Here is a 26,812-nt window from a genome sequence, read left to right as displayed (position 1 = left end):
TCAATGGAGAACCTGGGTGATTCAGCAAACCTGCATTGGTTTTATTAAAATCATTAGGAGGCAAATGTTTTAATCCTGGACCAGATCTTTTCCAGGTTTGCAGGATCACCCAGGTTCTCCCATGATAGTATATTTTCTCCAGTCTTGAACAGCTTTAATAAATCAAGCACAGTTTGTGTAATATTTGGATAAGGATTGTGCTAGTCAGCTGGGACTGCTAAAAACAGCATTTGTTACCATCATAAAAAGGAATGATTCAACACAGTTAAAAAGACATGGAATACCTCCAAACAAGCACAAAATAATTTACTCTTTATTAAAATTCAGGTCAGTTGGATTTTATGATTACACCTAAATGTGTGTTTACTGTCAGCTGCTCCTGGCAGGTTACCCTGTTGCCTGCTCTTTATCTTATGAGAAGGTGAAATGTCTGGATAGCCATTACTAGTGGAAAGTTTAGTCTTTTATGGTAAAGTTACACTGACACAGAGTCTGTAGATTTGCACAATCTGAAAAGAGTTGTCAACCGACCCCTGTGATGCGACAATATACTCTGTGTATCAGTCTGTGTACAAGTATTACTGTTGGTCCAACACACGACAGTCTGAAACCTTGTTTTTGACTCACTAAAATTAAAGCTCTGAAGCCTGCACACTGAAAACTGGTTAGGAATGACTGCTCCCATATTTCCTCACTTTAAAGCACCCCAGAAGATCAGCTAACTGGCCCCCAGAAATATAGGGTGGTGATGGTCTCCCCCATTCTCATTAAGTCCTGCATAAACAATATAAGTCTTCTAGATGTCCATTATTCAGTCCGAAAACTAAGGATGTGGTACAGAGAGTACTTTGGGGGTAGGTCTAAGCTAAAAGTGAGTACTACGGCCTGTGCTATTTATTCTTTTAGATATTTTACACAACCCAAGAAGCTTTTTTATTAAAATAAATTTTTTTTTCCCAGAACTGGTCACTTCTACACAGACCTTACAAAAGGCAATTTCAATAAAACAGGCACATGATTATGACACAATATTTTATTTTAAATTCAATAAATGTTTTCAATTCTTTAATACGTAAAATAAAAGAATCTCATCAACGCTGTATGCAACATTGAGAAGAAAAAGAAACTGATCATATACAGTAGTGCTGAAATACCACAGTATTTATATGGTTGTGTCTCTGACTGATTTATTTATCCATGTAGAACAATCCTTGGGATTGGAATGCTGCCTTCATTTTTCTGTATTTATCAGTTCTCTGATGATACCCAAAATCTTGTCATCTGCAGAAGCAGAACAAATATTTATTGCACATGAATATACAGCTTTACTGACACATAATCTATACAAGATCCACTGTACCAGCTATAATATTTTTACAAATTAATTTACATTAACCATTGTACTAAATGATTTAAAAATAATACAAATATGCACAAGCTGAGCTGCTCTTATGTATATGTGTTAACAAATTAAGCTATCGAAAAGAAATATGAATAATAATCCCCCGGTCTTGAGGTTGCCCACTTAGCTTATGCCTTTGTTAATGCAGCAATAATAATTTATCGCTGATGTGTAAGAGGAAACATCGGGTAATTCTTTGGGAAAGCATTAAAAGGATAAAAAGAGAAAAAATGGTTTGACAATATAAATCAAATGATACTTTAAACCTAGCAAACTGCCCCTGGAGTGAAAAGCAGGTATCTACAGATGCCAAACATACTAATATGTGGCTGTAATAAAATGCTCTGAGCTGTCAAGTGTGAAAATCTGTGTGAAGTGGGACACAGCGGACCTTGTCTGGGTCATAACCTACATATTAAAGATGGACTCAAAGTTCTTGAAGCTCTCCACAAACTACACAACTTTGTTTGCATGTAAGGGGCTGCTCTCCCTTCTGGAAAAATTTAGTAGGTAGAAAGAGCCAGCAGGTTTACTTTATTGTGCTCAATAAACAACATAAAGAAAAAGTGTGCAAGTGTGGTAAGTGTGTGTTGAGTACAACACGTGGGGGGATGTTTAGATATAGCGAATATGTAGTAAAAAATACTTCCTCTCTTAGGAGAATGGTAAAATCTGTGAGTATATTATAGAGAGCCAAGTCATGTTTCTATCTGATTGAATGTAGGATACCAGCTGTATTATATGAATTATATGCTTAGTATCTCTCTCCATATTCGGTTTCAGATAAAACCTTAGAATTATTGTGTTAGTACTTGTAAAGAAAAGATCACTTACCTTCAAGAGACATTTTGGGGTTCTGTAGCTTTTTCTTCAGAACAGATTCAATTAAAACCCGCAACTCCTTGAAAATGACTGCAATCTTTACTGGAGCCTGGAGAAAAAATACAGAACAAATCTGAGCAGAAGAATACAAAATAATCTGTGTGGGTAGACAATTCTGTTTCTGGGGAGAACAGCCCACAAGCCTCTGTATATGGGAACTCTTATGTGTACAGTAATGGTTGTGACACTAGTAAAAGTGGAAGGAAGCAGAAAGTCAACAAAATGCAAAGAAGCATAAAAAATGAAAGTAAAAAGGTGACAAGATGGTAATAACACCACCATATATCCAGTGTTTACACCTTGACATCCTCACAGTCTGTACCTGAAAATGAATCCAGTCATCTACGGTCAGAAGACGTTCCCGATGCTGCACTGCAATATCACCACCAAACAAGAGGACCGGGAAAGGAGACACCAGTGTGGTTTCTCTGAGGAAGATCTTGGAGTATTTAACCTGCAGAAGTAACAGCGATCTTAGATATGGACGATATTATATTATTTGGCTATCTTGCATTTCCTACTTACAAATTGTGTATATATTTTACTATTGCCATGGTGTTGAGCTAATCCAACACATAAAACCAGGTGGTAGAGTCACACACAAAGTACGCTAAACAAAGCCTGCTGAATATTACAAAAGCACTGGTATGTATAAACTTTGGCAAGAATTCTGCTTGGCTCAGACTTCAATGCACAAATTTAATACAGAGCTGCCCCTCAAATTACCTATTTTTTCACATTAGATGTCATCAGTCTTAATGTGTTAATGATACCCTGGGTAGCTCCTGATCACCATGCAGTTCTGCAACAGTTCCTTTACAGCTTCTATAGTGAGCGAATGTTACTCGGAATACTTGAAAAGCATTGTTTTCTGACTGTGCTCCAGACTGTGCTTTTAATATTATAAAGCCTTACCCTGTTCTAAAACACTTTCACTTTGTTAAAATCTTATTACTGCTAGTGCAAAAAACTGTTGAAAAGTTACATATATCTACGTAAATCCTATAGTTTACACCAAAGGTATTAGGTATAAACAATTTGATCATGTATGCAGATCACAAAGGCCTCACCTTCTCCTGGTAAAGCAGCCAGCCATAGGTCTGTAGGTCTCTGTTCACAGAGGATGGGTGTACTTGTGCTTTTCCTTGTGCTGTTTCCACCATGCACGCCAGCTTTTCTGACATATCTACTGACTTTGTGAAGAGGATTTTGCCAACATTATCATACAGTCCAGCAGTGAGCACGGCCTTAAGGAGAGACATCTCCTCCTTCGAGAGAGCTTTTCTGTCCTCGCTTCCATAAACACCATTGTGAGATACAGATCCAGGACAATGGAACCCTGCTGCTCTCACCAACCTAATCAATTCCTGTTTCACATCCTAAAAAATACAACACATTATAATGAGGACATACCACATATTCACCATAATCCCCAAGGAACGTAAAATAGCAAAGTGGATTGGTAATCTATAGCAAATCAGAAACAATACATAGGCTATCACCTTAGGGCTGATATTAGACGAGAGTGCAGTGGGGTGTCGCTCCGTCGTTCTCCCCTCTCCCCTCTCCATAGAGCAGAAAGGCGCTGTACATCGTTCATGCATCGTTCAGTATTTTGTCCTTGAAAAGAATCGTGAAAGATCCTTTCCAACGACAATTATTGCACATGTGTATGCAGCCTTAGTCTATTTTAAAGATCTATCTAATCCCTTCCTGAATGTAACATAAAATGTATTCCATCCTGAATGTAACAAGAACAACTATCATGTTTTAGAATGTCCCTGAGATAACTCAAGTAATTTTTTTTACAATAGTATTCTGTGTCAGTACCTCTATAGTTAGAAGAGCCTTTCTGTTCAGGAAGTTCTTCCTACAGTAACTCATTTCTGAGGCGAATCCTTCTGATCGGACCTTCTTCCATCTGCAGAAAAAAATGTGTTAATTTAATGGCCTATATAACTGGGAGTAACAGGAATCAGTTAACTGTTAGCAATCACATCGTCTACCCTTGTCCTGAAACACAAATTTATATTTCTTTATACCACACTGTGTTCTTTATACCACTAGATTACCTTCATATAAACCTGGGTTTCTCAAACTTGATTTCTTTAAACCTGTTGACCATAAATGCCTTTCTGTTTATTTGTACACTTTGTAAACCCAATGTTGTTCCCTAGAACCAGGGCTAGGAAACATGGCAAGGACTGAAGGTGCGGTTCATAGTCTGGTCCTCAAATCCAAGGCACTAAGGAATCAGTACGAAGACCAACAAAAGGACTACAAGGTGCCTGCTCTTAGCAAAATGGTCACCTTGTACTTTAAGGTCAGGTTAAGTTTAATTTTAATACCTCTGGCTCATTAATACACACAAAGTAAAACCAGTAAAATCCCATCTTTACTTTTAAAGTTTTAAATACAAGAATGTAACATTTTTTTTTTGCATTCCCATTTTAAAACTCCAAAAAAGTTCTCCTATAGAGGTTACAATCTGTTACTCACACAGAAACGATTCCTAAAATCTTCCTTCTATGTCTTACCCCACATAAGCACTAAAGATGGTCAGGTGATCAGAGTTTGCAAGTGCCATGGAGGATTTTGCCAAGTCTGCTTCGTCCTTTCTGCCAATAGGTGTTATAAACGGAGACTTTTCAGTCATAGTAGCAGCCAGAGTTGCCTGTTGTGGAGCAATCATACGGCAATATTAATATTTACTTCAGTGGAATAAGTTCTAGAGACTTTGTACAGTACAAAAAACAATAACAGGTTAATAAAGGGCCAATCTGGGCCAAAAATGCATGAACGTTTTTAAAGAGCAAAAAACAAACATTCTGACTTACCACAGCATCCAGACAGCCAAATATAGCACCAAAAATGAGCATTTTTCCAATCTTCACATTAACAGGCAGTGCGGCCAGATGCTGCCCCAGGGGAGTGAGCTTTGGCTGAGCCAGCTCACAGGCCCCGATTTTCCGTAGCAGGTTCATAGCGTTACTGATCACTTGAAGTTGTGGAGGGTCTAATGCTTTAGAAAGGAATTCTTCAGGGGAACCAAGATCACACTTCTGTCACAGCAAAATACAAAACAGTAGGAGATATAAAAATACAGGTGATACAAATAGAACATCACACATCACAACACATCGAATAGCTGCACACTGCAGTTATTAGAGGAGCCATTTTCGTTTATATATATATATATATATATATATATATATATATATATATATATATATATATATATATATATATATATTGCTTTCCCTAGATAACTTCCCAAATGAGCAATGTTACAAAAAAAAACAAAACACACTACATTTAACAATTAGTCTATTACACACAGTAGTAATGTAAATGGATAGTAGGTAATTGTGTACTTTTTGATACTTTTACATTTGTTGATGATGTTACTGTTTGATAATAGCGTTAAATGTAAGAATTTTTTGTTCTCATGTATTTATTTATATTTTCCTCTAATTTGTATGCAGACCAAACTGTCTAGAAAAAAATGCATTTACAGGGCCAACCATACAACACTGCTAGGGGTTCTTACAATAATCAGCTTTTATTTATTTGGTTTAAAACATTTTCTGCAAGATATTGTATATTGCCATAAAGTGTTTTGATTTAAACCTACTAATCTAATAAAACGAAAAAACTGTATGGTTGTATAAGCACTCATGCAGGTGTCATGAATAATAACCTTGCAAATGTTTTTATTATGTGCAAAATGTTATTTTCTGAAATTTAGATGCAAAATATTCACTCAAAGCAAGTATACCCTAAACACATTCAATTCTAGGAGAGAATACACCAAAAACAATGAATCCTGGAAGAAAACACTTTAGGAACATCTGCTTAGAAAAGAGATGACAAAGGGAATATTTGCCCAGAAAAGAAATATCCTAGGACATTACACTTTTGTCCCATTTGCTACAACCAATTTTTTATATGTTGTGTGAAAATTCCTTAAAACTCATGAGCGACTGTTAGTTAATTCACACAGATGAATATGCAGTGCTTTACAAATCAAAACCCTCACCATGATATGTAGACAAAGCTCTTCTAATGGCACTCGCAATATTTCTGGAACAGAATACTCCATGAAACTGTGAAATCTTCAAATAAAAGTTACAAAAACAAGGATTAGAAATAAATAAAACAGGATAAATACACAAAGTATATAGAGATGCAGCTGAGTTCTGTTCACACTCAAACTCAGTCAATTCCTTTTTGCTAGGGCCAGAGTATGGAAAGGATAAAATCCCCACCAGGTTTTTGACATTTGTGGTTTTCATTCACTTGCTGTGCAGGTGACAGAGGGAAAGGGAACACAAAATAGTACCAAATATTTCTAGTAGGTGCTGACCAAAAAACAAAAAGCCTAATGGGGAAAGATTACAACCCCTGTTAAACTTTTATTGTCTTCCAGTCCAGGGGATACCCCTTCTCCTTAATTTCTTATCCTGGTGTAAACAGGATATAAAATCTCCCAAAATGGGCTCCCTGGTAGACTAAAGAAAGTCCAACTACAACCCCCCCCCCCCCCCCTCAATAAACACACACACTTTCCAACTTTCTAAATAATTATTTTAAAAATACTTTAGTCTGGCACTTATGCATTTACAGTATAGAAAAAAACAGAAAGGTAAGCTTTTAGCTCAGTATTTACAGTGAGTGATCCAGTACTTTGTCAAATACTTTTCTCACAGCTTTCAAAAAACCTACATGACAACAACTGTAATCTGTACCCTCAGGGGGTTAAATGGAAATTAGACACAAACAACCGATATACAGAAATCATAAGAGCATTTCTCCAAGCTACTTACTTCTCCTTGGTATAGAGACGGAAGCAGTACCCTTCCCTGACACGGCCAGCTCTTCCCTGACGCTGCAGTGCACTGGCTTTACTTATAAAAGTCTCCACTAAGGAGCTCATCTGACTGCTCTCATGATATCTGAGAGCAAAAACACAAAAAAAATTACAATCACAACATGAACACCAAATGCACATTAAAACAATGTTAGGAAAATAAATTGAATTACGGCAAAAAGCATAGCCAGAGTTAGGATATCACCTGTTTTCTTTTGTTTTTCCAGAATCTATGACAAACACCACATCAGGGATTGTGATACCAGTCTCAGCGATGTTTGTTGCCAGTACAATCTGTAATCAAGAACAATGTTTTTAGTGTCTGTTTTTAGGTGTCTGTGAGACATATCAGGTTTGTTAAGTAAATGCATATTATACTTTCTTCTTTCTAAATCCCCAACTATGGACCAGACAAACTTCCAACTAGATACATCACCAGGCATGTCATAGAAATTACACAAAACAGAAGAGGGGGCTTTTACATTCCATAGAGAAATCAATTTGTGATTGTGACCCAAACATGTTGTAACATAGAAAGGTCAGCCTTCTAGCAGTTCCTGAATTTTATGGTATCAGAAGCTGCAAATAAAGAATGTACATGCAGTGCCACCTACTGGTAAAATCTTATATAATTGGAATAACTGTTGCATTTCTTTAAAACAGCAGTCACCAACCAGTGGTCCCCAAAAAATGTTGGTGGTTCCACGGCTCTGTCCCCTGTATGGACACAACCCACCCACTCTTCCATCCCAAGCTTAGACCTGCTTGCTAAACATCCTGGGGGGACAGTAGCACAGGGCTGTGGACACAACTTTTGTTGCGTCCACAGCCCTGAGCCACTGTCCCCCCAGATTTCAGTGACATCACTCTGGGGGAAGTTTCTTCCCCTTTGAGTGACACATGTCCAAGTTCGGTGAATTTAGTGGTCTGTGAAGTTGGAAAGGTTGGTGATCACTGTTTTAAAATATATCAAAATATAGAATAAATGTTCATATGAATTACCTTTCTGGTTCCAGCTGGTGGCATTACAAAGGCTTCAGCCTGATCCTGACTGGAGAGGATGGAATGAAGAGCTATCAACTTGTACCTGAAAAAAGCAACAGTAATCTGTGACTCAGATAATGGAACAGTTATCTGTATTTTTGCTTTAGAATAAGGAATTCTAAAAAAAAAAAAAAAAAAGGAAAATACAGAATCAGGCAATAAACACTCCAAATACGGTTCACTGGACATATGGATTAAACAAGGACTCCCCTCCCACCCCATGTTCAATCACCCAGTGAAAGCGCTGACAGGTGGAAGGAAATGGAGCCAATCATGTGCTCCTTCATACCTGAAAGTCACAGATATTTCCTTCTATCACTTTTAATGGATGAACACATTAGTATGTGCTGTTATGAAGGGGGACAATAAAACTTGTCCCTTTGCCTTACCTGAGTATGTTTTATGGAAACCTGTAGTGAGAGAAACAAAGGTGCTGCCATTGCTGAACTACTTCTACAATTCTAGCTTAGCATAGTTCTAGCTACATGGCTCCTTCTGTTTCAGTACTATACCTAGTTGACCTGGAACAAACAGGCAGAAAGTCAGAACTCCTAATTTGTATACTTGTTTAGGATTAGTGACTAAAAGTACTGAATCCACGAACGCTGAATAACAGGCAGGCAATTAGCAATTTCAGTAGTAGTCAGAAACAGCCTCCAGCTTTTTTTAAAAAAATGCTGTTTGGTCAGATAAAACCTCAAAGTGTCAATAAAAAATATAAAAGCTTACTCAATTCAGATAAAAAGCAATTTTTTTAAATCAGTCTGTATTCATGTGTCACATTCCTACTAGTCATTACCTCCTCCGGTCATTGAATCTCTTGTCTACAGACAGAAGGTCATAAAGTTGTTGTATATCAGCAAGGCCAGGTAAGAATATTAGTACAGCTCCTTCTACATTCCTGAACTGGGGGCTTCTGTCTGATGAGGGGAAAAAACAAGACACAAAAAAGACATTAAACTCAAGGATTTATCTAGTAAGTAAAAACAGAACACAAAGTACAATGACCCATTGCACCTATCACATAGATACAGTGAGGGTAAGAAATAAGCAATGGATTGTGAAAAAGCTATGATTACTGGATCCAAAGAACAAATTAAAAAAATATTTGCGGTACTGTGTTTTTGTAAAGCCCATCTCCTGCCCTCTCTCCATCCCAACACATATAACCATCCCACATAATTTTACATTTTGCTGGGGGATCCAGGTTTGCTGAATCTTCCAGCTTTACTGATGAAAGTGTACTCTCTCTAGGTTTGAGCTTTATTAAATCAGGCTCATTGACTTAGAACAAAAATTTACTTTACTCAAAGAAAAGTCAGAATGTCTGCTAACTTATTCCAAGTCAGTGGGCCTGATTTATTAAAGCTCTCCAAAGCTGAAGAAGATACACTTTTATTTAAGCTGGGTGGTTCAGCAAACATGGAATAGATTTCTTCAAAGTCATTTGCTATTACCTAGCAAATGTTTTGAATCCTGTACCAGATCTATTCAAGGTTTGCTGGATCACCTATGTTCACCGATGTGTATCCTCTCCAGCCTTGGAGCTTTAAAAAATTAGGCTCAGTGACTCAAGAAGCATTGGATCACATAACAGGCAGAAAAGTAGTATCTTCTATAGCAAAGAATGCTGATGTATAGTCGAAGTACAGGATTCCTTTGAAGGGTTAAATACCATAAAGACTGCTGATGTGTTAAATTTCTTGTTTGTTTATGTGAAATGACACAAATTAGTAACATACCCAAGTAGACCAGCAATTCCAAAATTAGGTCCAGGTTTATTTTGTTGGGATTCATATATAACACAGCATGACGAGTGCGGGCACTGAAGTTCTGATAAACGGGGTTCCCTTCTATCCCAGATCCTGACTGCACAGGAATGAACTCCTGCAATGTAAATCACCAGATATTTGGTACCAGAAATCAGTATTTAAATCCCATAATGCATTACATTTTGGATGCTTTAAATTACTTGTTTACCTGATATTTCTTGCTGCCTCCACCTTTGCTTGTCACAGTAAGGGTAATTTCTTCCTCATCCTCAAGGAATTTCTGGCAATATTCAGAGTCCTGCTCCAGTACAAATCCTGTTTCTTCAATAGTATCCTCCAAGTGGAACACCTGAACAGACATATAGACAACAGCTCAATAAAAAAGCCCACATCCAAATCTACTCAACCAAAAGATTGACTATTAATAAACATTCTACTAAATAAACTACTTGAGTAAACGACTACTAATAAACATTATTGAGTACAGTCTCCCATGCCAAGAAGATATTTTTCTGCCTACACCATACCTGGGAACAAGCAGCACATGCACCTCAACAGCTGCAGACTTTACACTAATAATTAGGGACTAATAATTATAGTTCTTGATCATGTAATCAAACTTGTTGTTCATATGCAGGGGTGAGTTTGTTTAATGTTTCTGTGGACTGCAGATGAAACTTTCTGAATGAACGATTGGGTGAATCAATGGTCCTTTCCCAAGCTCAGCTACTCGCTTACTTGCATGACATAGACCTCTTGTGAATCTAATTGCTGTTTGTACTGGCTTAGCTTTTTCCCCTCCCTATATAATCTTTTATATAGCTGCCAAGAAGGATTGAAGGGGGATACTACGGAGTGTCACTTAAGTGACAGCTCGGAGTTCGCTGGAACACATATACTCATATGTCCATACACTGCCAATATAAAGTTACGGAAAGATTTTTGGCATAATGAACATCTGGAAAGAGTGATTGATGCAGAGTTTACTGAAATTGGTATGAATAAGTATAATTCAATGAGTTCTGGTCTTAAATGGGTTAAAATGTTTGTGTACCGGCGCAAGTATTTATTTTATTCTTCTTGCTTAACCACCCGACCGGTAAACCCGACCTTGGTTTGGGGTAAAAAAAATTGCAAAAATCGTTAAACCCCAACTTTTGTCGGGTGGTTAAATGCATTAACTTACCTGGTCCCCGCTGTGATCATCTGTTCTGTTCCAGCGTCGATCTCTAAAAAAAAATACTCACCTTCTCCCCGCAGTTCCTCCGAACACGTCCTCTATCTTGCTTCTTCTCCCGGCGAGTGCAGTGACGATCTCCGGGGATTCCCGGTGACGTCGCTGCATGCGTCGGTGCGGGCGGGAGGCGGGGCGGGAAATTCAAATCACTTTGCATTGAACTCAATACAAAAAAGCTGTATTGAGTCCAATACAAAGAAATCCTTATATAATATATATATAATTGTATCATATATATATATAATATAAGCTACTGTACAATTACATTACATTATACACTTTTTTTAAAAAAAATTTTGTTTTTAAAGATTTTTTTATGTTTTTTAAATTTATAAAATTTTGGACATATTTCGGTGAGTTATGCGGTAATTCGGTGAATTATAAGTAATTATTGAGTAATTCGGTGAATTATAGCCTACAATTTAAAATAAATTTCCATGCAAAAAAATTACCCCTTTTTGCATGGAAGTACGCGTCCCTCTGCGATTCCTGATGATGTCCATGCATGCGCCCCGTCGATGGGGGTCGTAGCGGGAAATTCAAATATTTTGTATTGGATTCAATACAAAGTCCTGTATCCAATCCAATACAAAATAATACAAAATATATTTATGTGGTTTTGTCTATAGGTATGTGACGTTGGACTGTTGGACACTAGGCAGGTGTTTTAGAAAAATATATTACTATACAGTATACCGAATTATCGCATTTTCAGTATTTTTGATTTATTTATGTATTCTTGTTTAAGCTGATTTTTGTGTCTTTTATTTAATTTTATTAAAAGTAATTTTTTTTTTTTTTTTTTTTTTACATGATTGTGTGTTTCAAACATTTTTTATATTCATGATATCTACTAGAACCCTGTTCGGACATATTTCTGTAAATTACAGGTCTACAATTTAAAAAAAAAAAATTCATGAAAAACAGTGTACCGCTTTTGGTACAGAAATCTAGACATCAGTGTAACGCCCAGGTGGTTAATAAAACTCTGTTATATGGCAAACAACAGTTGTCAACAGATGATTTTCCGCAGCTTCAGAAGACAATATATATGGAAGAAATTAAGCAGCGAGGTGGGACAAACCTCTAACAATTCTCTCTCGGAAATAGATTTGTATGAATGTCTGCAGTTACATGTGTTTTACTATAATGAACTCACCTCAACAGGGTAGGTCCTCCCTGAAATCCTGATTATGGGACAGTGTGAGAAGTAGCTAGAAAACTTGTCACTGTCAACAGTGGCACTCATAAGGATGAGGTGCAAGTCTGAGCGCTTGTGGAGGATCTCCCGCAGAATGATAAGCAGAAAGTCGGACTGCACCGTCCTCTCATGTACCTGGATATCGAGAGATACACATAAGATACTGTCATTATCATAACCTTCCCAGGTATCTGTAGGGATTTATCTGGAAGGTAAGGAGTTTAATGTCAGAATGAAAATAAAAAGTATTCAACAGGTAGACTTTGTCTCTTGAATTTAAAACCATTTTTTTGTCTGAGTATCTTACTTAAAATATATCACAACAGTTCAAGAATAAAATTTTAACATCTGGTACAGTATAGTACAGCCATGTACAAAACATACCAAAAATCCCAAAATAAGAAAAAAAAAGAAAGAAAATAAAACAGGACTATAGATCTCCCTTCATTTCATTCAACATTAAAGATATGTACAGATATCAAATATTAAAATGACTAAGTACCTAAAAAAAACAAAAAAAAGATTTCACCACTTGCCCACAAAAATGGCTGGATTTTCATGTTAGAAACTTGCTCTTTATGTGCTAAATTTATGATAAATATGCATTCTTGTCACTCTTCAGCAGAGTTCTCCCCAGGCCCTTTTAGCTGGGAACATAACCCAGAAGTTTTCAGTAACTACCCCGCTGTTTTTGGGTGGATACTGAGTAGTTAGGTTACAATACAGGGGCTGTCACCCGCCTACAGCTTCTTCCCAACAAGCTTAAAGAAAGTTCTGGGTTGAACACAGTTTCAGTATAAACTTGATAAAGCTATGTCACTGAGAATGATTGACTTTCCCCATGTATGCATACTTTTATTTTAGCAAACACAGCTACAGGTATGTAGCCGACATGAATAGCACACTAGGTTTCTGTCCACTCACCTCATCCACAATGACATGTGTTACATTCTTTAACAAGCTGTCTTCCTGTAACTTGCGCAGTAAGATTCCGGTGGTACAGTAAAGCAGCCTGGTGTATTCCCCTGTCCTAGACTCCATCCGAATCTGATATCCACATAGAGAATTCTGGGAACAAGAACAGACACGTTTTAAAGGGTTTTACCAGTATTAAGAAGCAAATCAAAAAATCATTTACAGTAAATTGGTGTCTAAAACTCTGCCAAACAAAATCTATTCCTTAGCACTTATAAGTACAAATATTGGTAGCATGTTTTTTTTTTTTTTTTTTTTTATAAGTCCTATTAAACTCCAGCCCTACTTCCACATATAGGTAATTTTCAGGATGAAAGTTAATTTTTTTTTTACTAAGAACCAAAAATATTCCCCATACTAATGTTAGAAGGAGTTTCCAAAAAATTTGGAACCTTTGCATCTCTTATTGGAAACTACATTCCCAATGTTGTTGATTGCTGATAGGGATGTGTTTTAGTTTTTCAAACATGTGCAAAGTAGGTGGTGCATAGGGCCATCAACTGATATTCTAAGGTTTGGTAGGGAAAACTACCACCATATGACATCAATACACCCTGTTGTAGGCTGATGGCAATGCCATGATGTCATGGGCTATTAGTGGAAGCAAATCTGTAAAAACTTAACTGTCAGAATCCAAGGTATATTACTGACAATGATTGCTACATTTCTAAAAATAATTAAAGACGTGAAAACTAACTGACAGCTTTATTAACTTCCATATCACATTTTTTGACCATGGTTCTACTTTAAAGGGATCTTGGTGTCAAACAATTTATTTATCTTCCCATTATGCATGTTTTTACCCGTAAAAGCCTCTCGTCTTGGTTTTAGGTGAACTAAAGTGTTCAAATATATTGATACACCTAAAGTCTACATCCAAACTGTAAAGCCTAGTTGGGTCACACCCTTACCCTTCCTCCAGGTCCAGATTCGCATCCTAGCTCCTCACACACTCGTGTAGCCAAACTCATAGCCGATATCCTGCGGGGCTGCGTGCATACAATGTTACATTTTCCTGAAGCCCATTTGTTCAAAAGCAGATCCTCCAGCAAGAACTGAGGTACCTGGGTGCTCTTACCACTCCCGGTCTCTCCAGCCACTACTATAACACGATGCCTGTTAAGTGTCTCCAGGATAAAGTTTCTGTGTGCAAACACTGGCAGCTGTCCCCGCTCAGTCAGTAGCCTTTTGTACTTTGCTGAATCTCGACACTTACAGAAAACGTTTCTTACTGGTTCTAAATTGTCCTTTTCTACCAGAGCTAATGTTTTCTGCTCCAGTTCCTCATCTCCAGCTAAGTTCTCCCAAGAATCTTCTGGGTCTTCTGAAACCTTACTTTCCTTTGCTGGCTTGTTCAGCTGTTGCTGCACTTTCAACTTGTTCAGTAATTTGGTAATGAACTGGTCCCTGGGTTTGTTGGATTCCATTTTGTTCTTTTCCTCTTTGCTCTTTTCGGCATCACTCCACTCTAACCAGACATCTCTGTATGTTGGAGGCAGCAACTGATGAACAGACTACAGACATAAAACAGAAAAAATGCTGAAATGACAATAATCACATACTGTATGTTGGTGGCTCAGTGCAGTGTTTTCCCCAGATCCTTTTAGCTGGGTGCACCACCCAGCATTTTTTAGCAACCACCTGGCTGTTTTTGGGTGGTTACTGAATAGTTGGGTCACAATTCAGGGGCTGCCACCTGCCTATTTTCTCCATGTGATCTAAACTTTAGATCATAATTTGTAATATGTTTACACATGTTTAAAACAAGTGTATTGTGAATATTTTTTTTTCAAAAACAGGTACAAACCTTGGATATAATAAAGATTAGCAACCAAAACAGGGTAACAAATATAATATTTGTAAATTTCTAAAGAGCTGACAAAACTCAAATTTTATATAAGCTCTTCAAAAATGTGAAGGGACAAAAACAAATTGCTTTATGGCAGTCTGTTAATTTGAATGGGTTGCCGAATGCACCAAAAACTGGGTCTGTCTTTTTTGAGAGTACTGTGCAACACAAGATCATCTTGCTACGCTGTAATACAAGTGCAGTGAGCGGGTTTAATTGGTGATGCTATTCAGGGTGAAAAAGAATAACATAGGATTTAAAACTGATTAAAAGGCTGTCAAAATTATCTTTCAACTAGCTATGCAGTGGTTTTCATTAAATCCCCCTACATATCTAAATTTTGTGGTTTCTTTAAATCAAAAACTTTTGGAAAGATTCAAAAATTGCCTAATGTGTAGGGAGCATTTATTCTCATTTGTGGAGGTGTGGATGAAAACAATATTGTCTTATGCTAAGCAAAAGCTAACTTAGATTTTGCTTCTTGTTGATCAGCTAGTTGATCAACTACACGGTGCAAGGCCATATCAGACTGTATACAAGCAGTACATCCAATCCAGTAGAATCCTGTAAACAGTGCAGCTTTTTACCAAATTAAACAGTATATGGTCACCAGGGCCTTTTGGTATCTTACAAAAAACAGATGCATGCCATATAATGAAGTGAAGTGCACTCCAATTTATTCTTTAATATTTGCTGTGTGCATAAAAATGGCGTTAGGGCATACACCAGGCACATCCAATTCCAAAATGTGAAAAACTTGATATGGTGCTATATGTTCAGAACACACCAGTGTCCTTCATAGTAACTGAACATAAAGCAAGAATTCTAAGTATGTAGTCACTGTGGAACATGTATGATCTTGTAAAAATTTATTCACATTGAACATAGCTGTGGTTTATCAGTACGACTGCTGGTTTGCCATTAGGGAAAGATACAGAAAAGTGTATGACACCCCATTACTGTTGTCTATTAAAATGACTACTAACCTTCTAGTCATTAGGTTTCGACTGCCTGGACTGTATATATTATATATCTCCTAGATTGTAAGCTCTTCGGAGTAGGGTCCTCTCCTCCTCCTGTGTCACTGTCTGTATCTGTCTGTCATTTGCAACCCCTATGTACAGCGCTATGTAATATATTGGTGCTATATAAATCCTGTTTATTACTATTATTGTTATTTTAATATTATTATTATTAATAATAATAATAATAATAATAATAATAATGTGTATAATACATAGAGTGTAACACAAATTCTTACCTGTCCTTTGGTGAGCTCATACAGAGCTAATGTGGCTGCCAGATGCTGAGCCTGCATACTGTCTTCTGTTACAATTGTAGGACACACAGACATGACGTCTTCATTCGATTTCACAATTTTCACCCTGAAGTGAAAGAGTTTGTTACAGTCTCTGTTATTACCGCAAGAGGCATATTCACAAAAGCTGTTGCCATTAGCAAACAATCATCTGTTACCTTTTAATATTGAAAAAATAAACTAGAACACTGATTGCACTCTTTGAGCAGTTCTTTGTTCTTTTTTCTCCATTTGTTTTATAAATCAACCCAAAAAGACACCTACCTGCTCCTCCAGTACCTGCCCACATGTACTTTCTCAAAGGAAGGATTTGGGCTTTTGGGGTAATGCTTCCTGCACCAGTCAATCAGAAACTGCTTAGGTGATTTACCCGTCCAACTGCGAGATGTGTAATCAAAGTTCCTTACATCAAGTGGAAGTTTCTTTTTAGCTGAAATATAACAGCGATAGATTAATAAAAACAATAAAAGGAAGGGGCATTTGCTGGTGAAATCAAGTAAAACATCAGACTTTATCTTTCAATGCCTCTGAAGGAAGAAACAACTGTTTTTTGTCTTGCATGCTATTACATGTACTTTTTATTTTATGAGCATAATAACAGGTTCTATTTAGAGTAGGGAAAAAAAACACCATCACAAAGTCCCCTACCACAGAGTTAATATACTGGAGATTGAAGAAAAATTGCTGAGCAAGCTGAGCAAACACTGTGCCCTAGCTTACAAGGGACTAAGAACCTATAGAATATTACACTGGGTCTGATTTATTAAAGCTCTCCAACACTGGTGAAGATAGACCAATATGGATGAACTTGGGTGACCCAGCAAACTTGGAATAGATTTCTTTAAAAACATTTGCTATTAAGTTGGCAAATATTTTCAATCCAATTCAGGTTTGCTGGATCACCCAGGCTCCCCCATTATAGTCTATATTCATAAATCAGGCCCAATGTATCAATTTAGAGTTAAGTATATTAAGCCTTTAGCAGAATTCTAGGGATTCTTTATCCATATTTTCTGAAACAGATAACTGATCTAGAAAATATGAACACAGAGTTTTTAAAAGTCTGTTTATGTTGTGTTGACAAAATTTCCACTAGGTTTTAAATTACACAAAGACATGGGGCAGCAATGTACATACTTATTACATACACAAACACATCTCATATGTGACAGCAATTTAAACATTTAGCTTCCCAGCATCTACCATACAGATATATGAATTTTGGGTGGACTGATCACTAATATGCCATAGTAAGTCTTTTTTTACCTTTCTCTTCTTGTACCTCATTTGCACTTTCAATCAAATTGAAGTTTAAAGCTTCATCTTCTAGAGGAGGGGGAGGAGCTGGAGCCTTTTTACTTTCACTTTTCTCTTTTTCAATTTTTACTTCTGGAAGTTTTACAGCAGGATTGAACATAGGGTGTTGCTCCAAGTTCTTCATCTCTGTGTGACAGATAGAAGATTTTTTTTGTGAACAGTTCAAGGAAAGAATTAATTATAAAGGCAGAGAGAAAGGTAGATAACTACACAGAGAGATGGAAAAATTGATCCTGTATCCACAGACAGGATGGCTTGTGGGATGAACCACAGCATCCACAGTGATACAAGCTATTTTTGTGCTCCCAAAAGAATAGTATAGCAGCATTGCCTGGTACTCTGAGAGAGTTACATACCTAAACTCAGAAATTTACTCAGAACTCAGAAACCTTTTTATGTTAAGTAAAAATTCTGTTGTCTTTTTTTTTTTTTTTTAAATGCAACACTTTTTTTTTTTCTTTAAAAAAAGGGTGCAGCACCACCTAATTCTTGATCGCCTAGCCGATAGAAAATGAATGGAAGTGCAAAGCCTCCTGGGATGTATGTCATGCATCCCAGGAGGCTCTTGGGTGCTCTTTCTGTGCATCTCGGGCATGCGCAGAAGGAGTCTTTTCATGAAAAAGAAAAAAAATTTGCTGATTGCAGTGAGATCATTTTTTTCCCAACCTACATCACCCGATCTCGCGCCTGGGTCAGGTGACATAGGAAGAAGAACCAAAAAGAAGAGGGGACAGATGCCTTGGCCCGGAGCACTGGCTCGGGCTCGGGTACCAGGGCGACGTGGGACCCGATGGAAGACACCTCCGGATGGATCGGACTGCCCTGCGGGATTGAAGGTAAGTGTATTTTTTTTTTTGTTTTAGGCACTTTTCAGTTTAGTTCCTCTTTAAGAATGAATGTGCTATGTAGGGAGCTGGAGGAATCCTGGTTTGCACCAATCCACCGTAATGTGATGTCATGGAGATCCTCCACGTTAATAATGGATAAAGATCCACTTTCACCAATGGTGTTCATGAGGAAGCTATGGAGGACATATAAGACTAAATACGGTCTCCCCTCCCCAGCCTTGGTACTGACATCCATTATCCACACACCCCAAATACCTGATAGTCTCTCCAGGGGGATGTGGCAACCCTGGAGAGATATGGGGCTATTCCATCTTAGGAATATCCTACACCAGTTGTAGAAGAGACTACTCTCTTTTCCTGGACTTCAGGCTAAATTTGAACTCCCCCAGGCTTCCTTCTTTGCGTATCTATAGATTAGACATTTTGTTATCCCCCTTCAACAGATTCACGGAAGTCACTTTTTTTGAAAGAATATGTGTGGATGGTCTATACTACAAGGGTCTTATTTCCTCCATCTACCGCCTCCTTCTCGTGCACACAGGCGGCTTTTGGTAAATTTGCATATGTGGGTACCTGGAAGGCTATTCTGGGCCGTACTCTGGAGAGAGATGAGTGGTTGGAAATTTGGGAGGCGGCACATAAAAGTTCAATATGCACACTCTACAAAAAATTGTATATAAAATCATTTAGGTGGTACCATACACCAGATGTTGCACAGATTGTTCCCAACTGTAGACCCCATTTGTTGGCAATGCGGGACCCAGCGGGGAACCTTGGAGTATATTTTTTGGTTAAGTTAATAAGCTACTCAGAGAGGTGACCCAACAACAGATTTTACTAAATCTGCTTATTCATGTTCTGGGATTGCCCTTTACAGGTCTCCCCAAATATACCTGCAAACTTACTACCCATATTTTGGTAGCAGCTCGCACCCGGATCTTGGCCAAGTGGAAATCCACCTTGCCTCCCTCTATGGAGGATCCATATACTCACATTCAGGATGTCCGTCTGACTGCTCTTCTCAAAAACAATGTTGATAAATTTGAACTGATCTGGGAAAACTGGGATGCTTACTACTTTCAGCTACAGTTTTAGAACATTAACTTGACCTAACCTAATACCTGATTTTGTGGGTCACTTATCTATCGTCGCCTCCCCCCTTCCCTTCCAAAGTCGTACACAATTGTTAATATTAATGTTTCTTTCTTTTGTTGTTTTTGTCCTGTGTTTATTGGACTTCTGTTCATCCCCAGTGATACTGTATGGGACTGTGTTCATTATTCTGCAGTTACTTACTTTACTGCTGTGGACATAACCACTGTTGGCAAGTGTAGCAGAATATTTAGTTTTATTGGGTTCTGCTATCCACCGTGCTTTTAATGTCTGGGATCCACAATAACTGGATGTAGCATTCCCTATTTATGGACATGGATATGTATTCTATCCTGAAGCTACCGTTGTTTATCTATGTAACCTACGCAGTTTCTTTCTGTGTATTGATCTCATACCTGTATTGCTATGTTTATACTTGTTTCATGTACATGAAATAGTTCAATAAAAATTCAGTTAAAAAAAAAAAAAAAAGAATGAATGTGCTGCTGACAGCAGAGGTTTTTAAAACAGAGACACCATCACTTTAAAGCTGAACTTCAGGAAAAAATAACAATTGTTGTTAAATGGTTCATATGTTTCCTTCTTTTACGTTTTTCTTATTCTCCCTAGAGTCCACCATTCTCATGTTCCATTTGACTGCTACAGGGCATGGGCACTTGGGTTTCTCTTCTATCAACACAGGGCTATTAGTCCTGCAATATGGAGGGTGAGGTCAGTGCTGATCACCAAAGCCCATGACAGCTTATGGAAAAGGATACAGGTGATAGGTCAAATGGAGGTTTTGCAGAAGCAAAGAACAATTAAGTAAAGTCACTGTCTTGTTCCCCTAAAACTGGCATTCAACCCTTGCAGTGAATGGCTAACTCCACCATTGTGAAAGTTTTTTTTATTGAACTTGGAATTTAGCTTTGACAGTGCAGTACAGAGTGGTGGTATCCTTTAAATGTAGCAACACTGTCTGGGAGGAGGACAACCATGTGACCGGAAACCATTACCCTAAGGGCGAACCATTGGAATGATTACATGGGTGCCAATCTCACAGGCAGGCTCTGTAAAACCTTTAAGAGCCCGTTAGATCTACAAAAAAAAAACACAGTTACAAATACAAGACAATCTGTTTGGATTTTTTTTCCAAAGATGGTACAAAATTGATTAATAAAAGGAATCTTTCCAACCTTGCATAAATGACCGGATTTTTTCCTGTGCTTCCCTTTGGCCTGTTTTGTCTTTGTCCTGCTTTGTGTTTGCCGCCTGCGCTTTTGCATCAAATAGCTTGGCAGTTAGTTCCAGATATCGTTCATTCTGCTCAGAACAAATAAGAGGGATATCAAGTATACTATCCAGGTGGCAGCACAATATCTCTAAAGAAATGTTATTGCATGCTAAAAAATGGCCTGAAATGTATTGTAGAGACAAAAATGCATCAGTAAAGTCTGTTTAACTTACCGGGTCAAACTCTTCTACTTCTGAATCTTTCTCAGAATCCCCCACCTCTCTCTCCTCCTCTTCCTCATCATCATCACTTCCTTGCTCAGCATATCTTAGGATCCATTCTTTCATGCTTAGGTCTTTTTCACTTCCAGCCTGAATGAAAAGGCATGTCTTACATTTTGTAACTCAATTGTTATTTATGGACATATTGATTATTGCATAAAGTTTACTTAAGCTTGATACCGAATTCAAAAAGTTGATAAAGTCTGATCAAAGCAAGAAAGGGAAGGATAGGACTACAGGGATGAGACCCAGGACCATTATTGAACTGCACAAAGTAGCACAACCTAACTGGTCAATACTGCAGAATTGCATCAATAGAGCCCCAGTCCATCCCATACTGTTTTGGTTTGTAATCTAGTGACTTGAGTACCACTATTTGTAATACAGAAAAGCTGCAAGGTGCATCTGTGTTCTTTACCTTCCCTGTTCTGATAAGAACCTGTTAAATATCCCTTCTACAGGTTCCCTGCTTTATATTCCCTACAGTAATATTTAAAAAAAAATCTGTACTAATAACATTTTTTCCTACCTCTTCATTCAGAATCAAACCTGTCACTTGCACGTCACAGGCAATACAAAGTACACTCCCACCAAGCTGCAATGTTGCTTGGGTGGCTGAGGATTACATAGTAAGGAAAATTTAGTAAATTTACTAACTTAGACACAGCTACATCGGTTCAAGGCTGGTAAGGGGCCTTTTAGAATTAAGGGATAACATTGGATCACCAAAGCCTTTCCTACTACCACTTGATGGTGAAAGTATCTTATTAGATGTGCATAGCATATACTTTGTGTGTTTATCAAAACTACAAACATTAAAATCATGATGTGAGCCTCAGGGCAAAATGCCATATTTACATTGTAAAAGTCCAACACTTACAAGCCTGCAGAGAATAAGCATATAGTTGCATGTTACCCCAGCTGCCTGTGCCATATAAAGGGTTGTGTCATCAACATTTATTTGATTTAAAACAGCCTTAGAAGGAGGTCATATTTAAGTTAGCATGAGGTCAGCTGAAGGTCAAATGCAAGTGCAATGCACACTACTTTGCTCAAGTCTCCACTTTAATTACCGTATTTTTCGGACCATAAGACGCACTTTCCCCCCCCCCTAAAGTGGGGGGAAAATCAGGGTGCGTCTTATGGTCCGAATGCATATTTTTTTCATGAATGCCGATCGGCGCCGCCTTCATGGGCGGGCACAAGTGCCGCACGCTGGATCTCAGGGGAAATCAAATGAATTTTTTTTTCTTGTTTTCCCGTGCGGAAAACCTGGTGCGTCTTATAGTCCGGAGCGTCTAATGGTCCGAAAAATACGGTATATACCTCAAATAACACTAAAGTACTAAGAGGTGATTAAGGAAAGGATATTCAGTACATAAAACAGGAAATATGATTTGTTGTATGCCTAGGCACAGACTCCCTAATGCCTGACAACATAAAAACTAACCTTTACAGCCGGGGCTCCCTCAAACTTGCCAGAGTTAGGAATGTTGACTGACTTTTGGGGAGGAGGGCAGAACTTTGCTCTAGTCTTTTGCTCTTCCTCCGCAAACTGCTGACTGAAGCCATCCGGCAGAGCATCTGAGGAAGGAAAGCCATCAATTCTATTTTCTTAGAATGATAATGATATGATAATGTGATCCCATATGTGAAAAGTCTATTTTATTTACTTATTGCTTACCATCCGGCAGATTCAGACACAGCCAGTCCAGAGCAGAGTGCAGGTCCCCACCATATAGTACTGTGTTTGTCATTGCTTCCTCTATGTGTTCTGCTTTAAAATTAAACTCATGTAAGGCCATATAAAGATCCTGTATGGAAGCAAAATCATAGTTATATGCTTTAAAGATCACCAAAGTTAGAAATAATTATTATATAAGAAATTGTGGATTTTTTTGACCAGTCTCTACATTTGAACAGTACATGTATGTATTACACACAGTTAGAGTACCTAAAAGAGAAAATAATCAATCCCCCTATTATACAGAACAGTCTGTTAAAGTGCCAACTATGCAAAGCCAAAATGGCAAGTCTACAGGACAAAATACTGCAGTTTAGTTAAATAGTTAACGGTAGTTGGAGTATGTAATATATTTGTATATGTCAATAAGTTTTGAAATTTCATGTTCAAGTTCCAAAATGTATATTTCTAAACTTTTGTGTGTCCACATATTCCACATACACCATAAATACTTCATTAGCCACAAAGCCATAGTAATCCTTAAGCCCACTTAAACCCGATATTGAACAAGGCAAATTCTAAAAGATCAAATTGACAAGTGATTACAAGCAGTGTATAAAACAAAGAGGTGTAGAGAATATGTTTTGTGGGATAAATGTGCTTGCACACAACATTACAACTATTTCCTTTAATCTCTTCAACAGGTGGGAGAGTCAAGCTAATGTGACTACAAGCAGAACAATAGATGGTTACCTGCATTTTCCATTGGAGGGACAGGATATAGCTGGTAAGCAATTGTACAATCTTAATTCACTAACAGAAACCAAAAGGCAGCAGGGATCTGTGTACATGCTCAGCTACACAATGCGTTTTTGAGTTTACCATATTTAGTTTCTAAAGGTTATATGTATACTGTACATTTATTAACATAGTTTGCTTTGAGAATTAACATTAGATAATCTAGGCTTTGTGGTTACTGGAGCTCCTAAAATGCCTTTTCAGCATCACTGGTTTAAATTGTCCAGAAGTCTGCTCTAAATATACACCTTCCAAGTCACTGACTCAAAGTAATAAAGTCAGAACTACAGCCAAGGAACTAACATTTTCAGAAAAGGCAGTGAGTGAACAATAGCAGTTTCTCTCACTTTTCTCTCATAACAGGTTTGCTTTATGGGAAGTGCATGTAAAGACATTGCTTTCCAGCTATAGTGTAATAAAATTTATAGTCTATTGCTAATTGCTAATGCATTTTGTCTGTTCTAGTGGTTACTAGCAAGCATTAGTACTACCACTGGCTCGCTTCATAAATCTGGTTAAAAAAAATTGTGGGGGAGAGATTTCCATCTCTCTTGTTGTCTTTGTGACCATTATCACCAAGACAGAAAGTGATAAAAAAAAAATTTTTAGAGTTGTCACAAGAATCAAAAGTGAGGACATAACTTTCTAACATCAAAATTTTGCTCACTTCCTGTTGCATCTGTAAGATAGAAAAAACTCTTTTAACAGTACACAGGTAGCAGGGTTTTAACCCTTTGCTACTCTATCCAAAACTGAAAAGAAATATTTTGCTATACAAACACTTTGAAGATAGTATAAGAATAAACACTGTAAATGTAAAATGAACCATTGTGTATGCATCAGTGTTAAGTAGAATTACCAAAAAAATATTGTAAGAATCAAACTGCAAACCTGTAACTTCTTAGAAGTCAACCTTCCAGACACTGATCCTTTGTCAGAATTTAGCTTCTTGTGCTCATTAATCAGAGAAATTATCCTGTTCTCCAATTTATTATCAATTACAACCTGTTTATAATGAAAAAGGAAGAAAAATAACAATGGTTTATTTATATGATCATAAACATCTTGTTGCAAAGGGTTCTGATGTATTAAAGCTCTCCGAGACTGGAGAGAATACTGTAAGGCACTTACCTGTCCAGCGAGCCGCCGGAGTGCTTGGGGATCGCAGGCAATGAGGGAGTCGCCACTGCAGCAGGCAGCGTGGCTGAGGCTGCTGCCCTACTCGCAGCGCGTCTCTCCCTGCTGGCGGAGGGAACAGTAGTTCGGCTAGGCGGCATCCCCAGCATCCTTATGGACATGAACAGTGATGTTCTCATTCTCAGCACTCCTGCAGACGTGCAAAGTAGGGCACGTCCTAGGGATGCTGTGACAAGAGGTGCGCACGCTACCACACGTGCCTCTTGTACCCCCCCCGGGCCAGGCACTCGGCTGCCTCGCCGCAGCACGGGACATAGTTAGTTTGAATTCCCTTTATCCTTTAGTTTGGATTTAGTTATCCTCCAATCAAAGGGCACCATGTGGCGCAAGGTCATTGGGCACTCTGGTCATTTAAGAAGAACTTGTCCTAACCATTGCCTGCTATAAGCCTCTGTGTGTACAGTGTGCTTGGGTGCATTCTATGTGTGTTGGTTCATATTAACCTCTGTTGTGTCATTACCGATAGCGACCCTGTCTGATATCTGATTCTGCCTGAACTCCACCTGCCCCGACTTTGGATTGTTTCTGACTACTCTTGCCTGCTGCCTGCCCTGACCTGCCTTTGCCTTATCCATCTGTACCACGCTTATCGGACTGATCTTCTGTGAATGACCTTTGCCTTGTTTTATGACTACCCAATAAAGCTTGATAAAAGGTTTCCTGGAGTTGGCTGCGGTTTGTGTGCCCAGGCGCATTACAAATACACTTTCATCAGTGAACCTAGGTGATCCAAAAAAAACCTGGAATAGATCTGGTCCGGGATTGAAAACATTTGCTAACAAATAGCCAATTACTTTAAGAAATTAATTCCAGGATTGCTTGATCTTCACTAATGAAAGTGTATCCTCTACAGCCTTGTATCCTCTTTACCAGCGGGACCCCTATTCGGACATATTTCTGTAAGTTACAGGTCTAAAATTTAAAAAAAAAAATTCATGAAAAACAGTGTAACGCTTTTGGTACAGAAATCTAGACCTCAGTGTAACGCCCAGGTGGTTAAAATGGCTAAAATGTCAACAAAAACATAATTATATTATGGTGGTAATATTTCAAAAACATTGAGAGTGAGGCTTACTTTGAAACCAATTAATAATTATATAATATAAAGACAAAAGCAATGTTCTGACCTTCAGCACAGACTTGTCATGATTTGCAGATGCTCCAGAGTCACAAGCAGAAGCAAAACTGTATGTTTTGGGACCTGAAAAAAAAAAAGTTTGGAGAAAGATTACAAATAATACATTACTAAGGCTTAGTCCCTACTACTTTCATTATGCTTCAAACATCCACCAAAGCACCGTCCGTTGGGAGGTTCACACAGAGGGCCTGATTTATTAAAGCTCCCCAAGGCTTGAGAGGATACACTTTCATCAGTGAAGCTGGGAGATCCAGCAGACCAGGAATGGATCAAATCCAGGATTGAAAACATTTGCTAAAAAATAGCAAATGACTTTTGAGAAATCTATTCCATATTTGCTCGATCACCCAGCTATTATGATGAAAGTGTATCCTTTCCAGCCTTCAAGAGCATTTAAGCGTACCTAAACTCAAAATTTTTACTTTACATAAAAGGGTAGACAACCCTTTCATTTAAAGTAAAAATTTGTGTTTTTTAAAGAGAAACACCCTCTTTAAAAAAAAAAAAAAAAGAAGGGGTGCAACACCTCTCCCTTAATTCTTGATCGCCTAGGTGGGAGCCTCCCAGGATACTTACGTCACGCATACCAGGAGGCTCTTGGCTGCTTTTTCTGCGCATGCCCGAGCATGATATACTGGGACAATGTGAGGCCAGATGGAAGGGACCTCGAGAC

General features: G+C 38.0%; 1 protein-coding gene across 1 annotated transcript in view; it reads right to left on the bottom strand.

Moving 5' to 3' along the window:
• Positions 1–1,018: 1,018 nt before the first annotated feature.
• DHX29 (DExH-box helicase 29) overlaps positions 1,019–26,812 on the bottom strand; it is a 29,403-nt gene continuing 3,609 nt past the window's right edge. The window contains exons 3-28 of the mRNA XM_072416433.1: positions 26,129–26,202; positions 24,696–24,809; positions 23,007–23,136; positions 22,773–22,906; positions 21,275–21,412; positions 21,004–21,130; positions 17,817–17,993; positions 16,815–16,980; positions 16,494–16,617; positions 14,295–14,897; positions 13,333–13,476; positions 12,367–12,543; positions 10,179–10,319; positions 9,941–10,085; positions 8,998–9,118; positions 8,157–8,241; positions 7,360–7,448; positions 7,111–7,239; positions 6,324–6,399; positions 5,122–5,346; positions 4,822–4,958; positions 4,115–4,205; positions 3,355–3,663; positions 2,607–2,738; positions 2,237–2,333; positions 1,019–1,281 (exon numbers count right to left, since the gene is read on the bottom strand). Of these exons, the coding sequence (XP_072272534.1) occupies positions 1,232–1,281; positions 2,237–2,333; positions 2,607–2,738; positions 3,355–3,663; positions 4,115–4,205; positions 4,822–4,958; positions 5,122–5,346; positions 6,324–6,399; positions 7,111–7,239; positions 7,360–7,448; positions 8,157–8,241; positions 8,998–9,118; positions 9,941–10,085; positions 10,179–10,319; positions 12,367–12,543; positions 13,333–13,476; positions 14,295–14,897; positions 16,494–16,617; positions 16,815–16,980; positions 17,817–17,993; positions 21,004–21,130; positions 21,275–21,412; positions 22,773–22,906; positions 23,007–23,136; positions 24,696–24,809; positions 26,129–26,202 (3,935 nt within the window). The 3' untranslated portion in view covers positions 1,019–1,231. The remainder of the gene's footprint in view (positions 1,282–2,236; positions 2,334–2,606; positions 2,739–3,354; positions 3,664–4,114; positions 4,206–4,821; positions 4,959–5,121; positions 5,347–6,323; positions 6,400–7,110; positions 7,240–7,359; positions 7,449–8,156; positions 8,242–8,997; positions 9,119–9,940; positions 10,086–10,178; positions 10,320–12,366; positions 12,544–13,332; positions 13,477–14,294; positions 14,898–16,493; positions 16,618–16,814; positions 16,981–17,816; positions 17,994–21,003; positions 21,131–21,274; positions 21,413–22,772; positions 22,907–23,006; positions 23,137–24,695; positions 24,810–26,128; positions 26,203–26,812) is intronic.

The sequence above is a fragment of the Pyxicephalus adspersus genome, chromosome 6 (genome assembly GCF_032062135.1).
Source record: "Pyxicephalus adspersus chromosome 6, UCB_Pads_2.0, whole genome shotgun sequence".
Classification (NCBI taxonomy): domain Eukaryota; kingdom Metazoa; phylum Chordata; class Amphibia; order Anura; family Pyxicephalidae; genus Pyxicephalus; species Pyxicephalus adspersus.
This window is presented reverse-complemented; position numbering and strand designations above follow the sequence as displayed.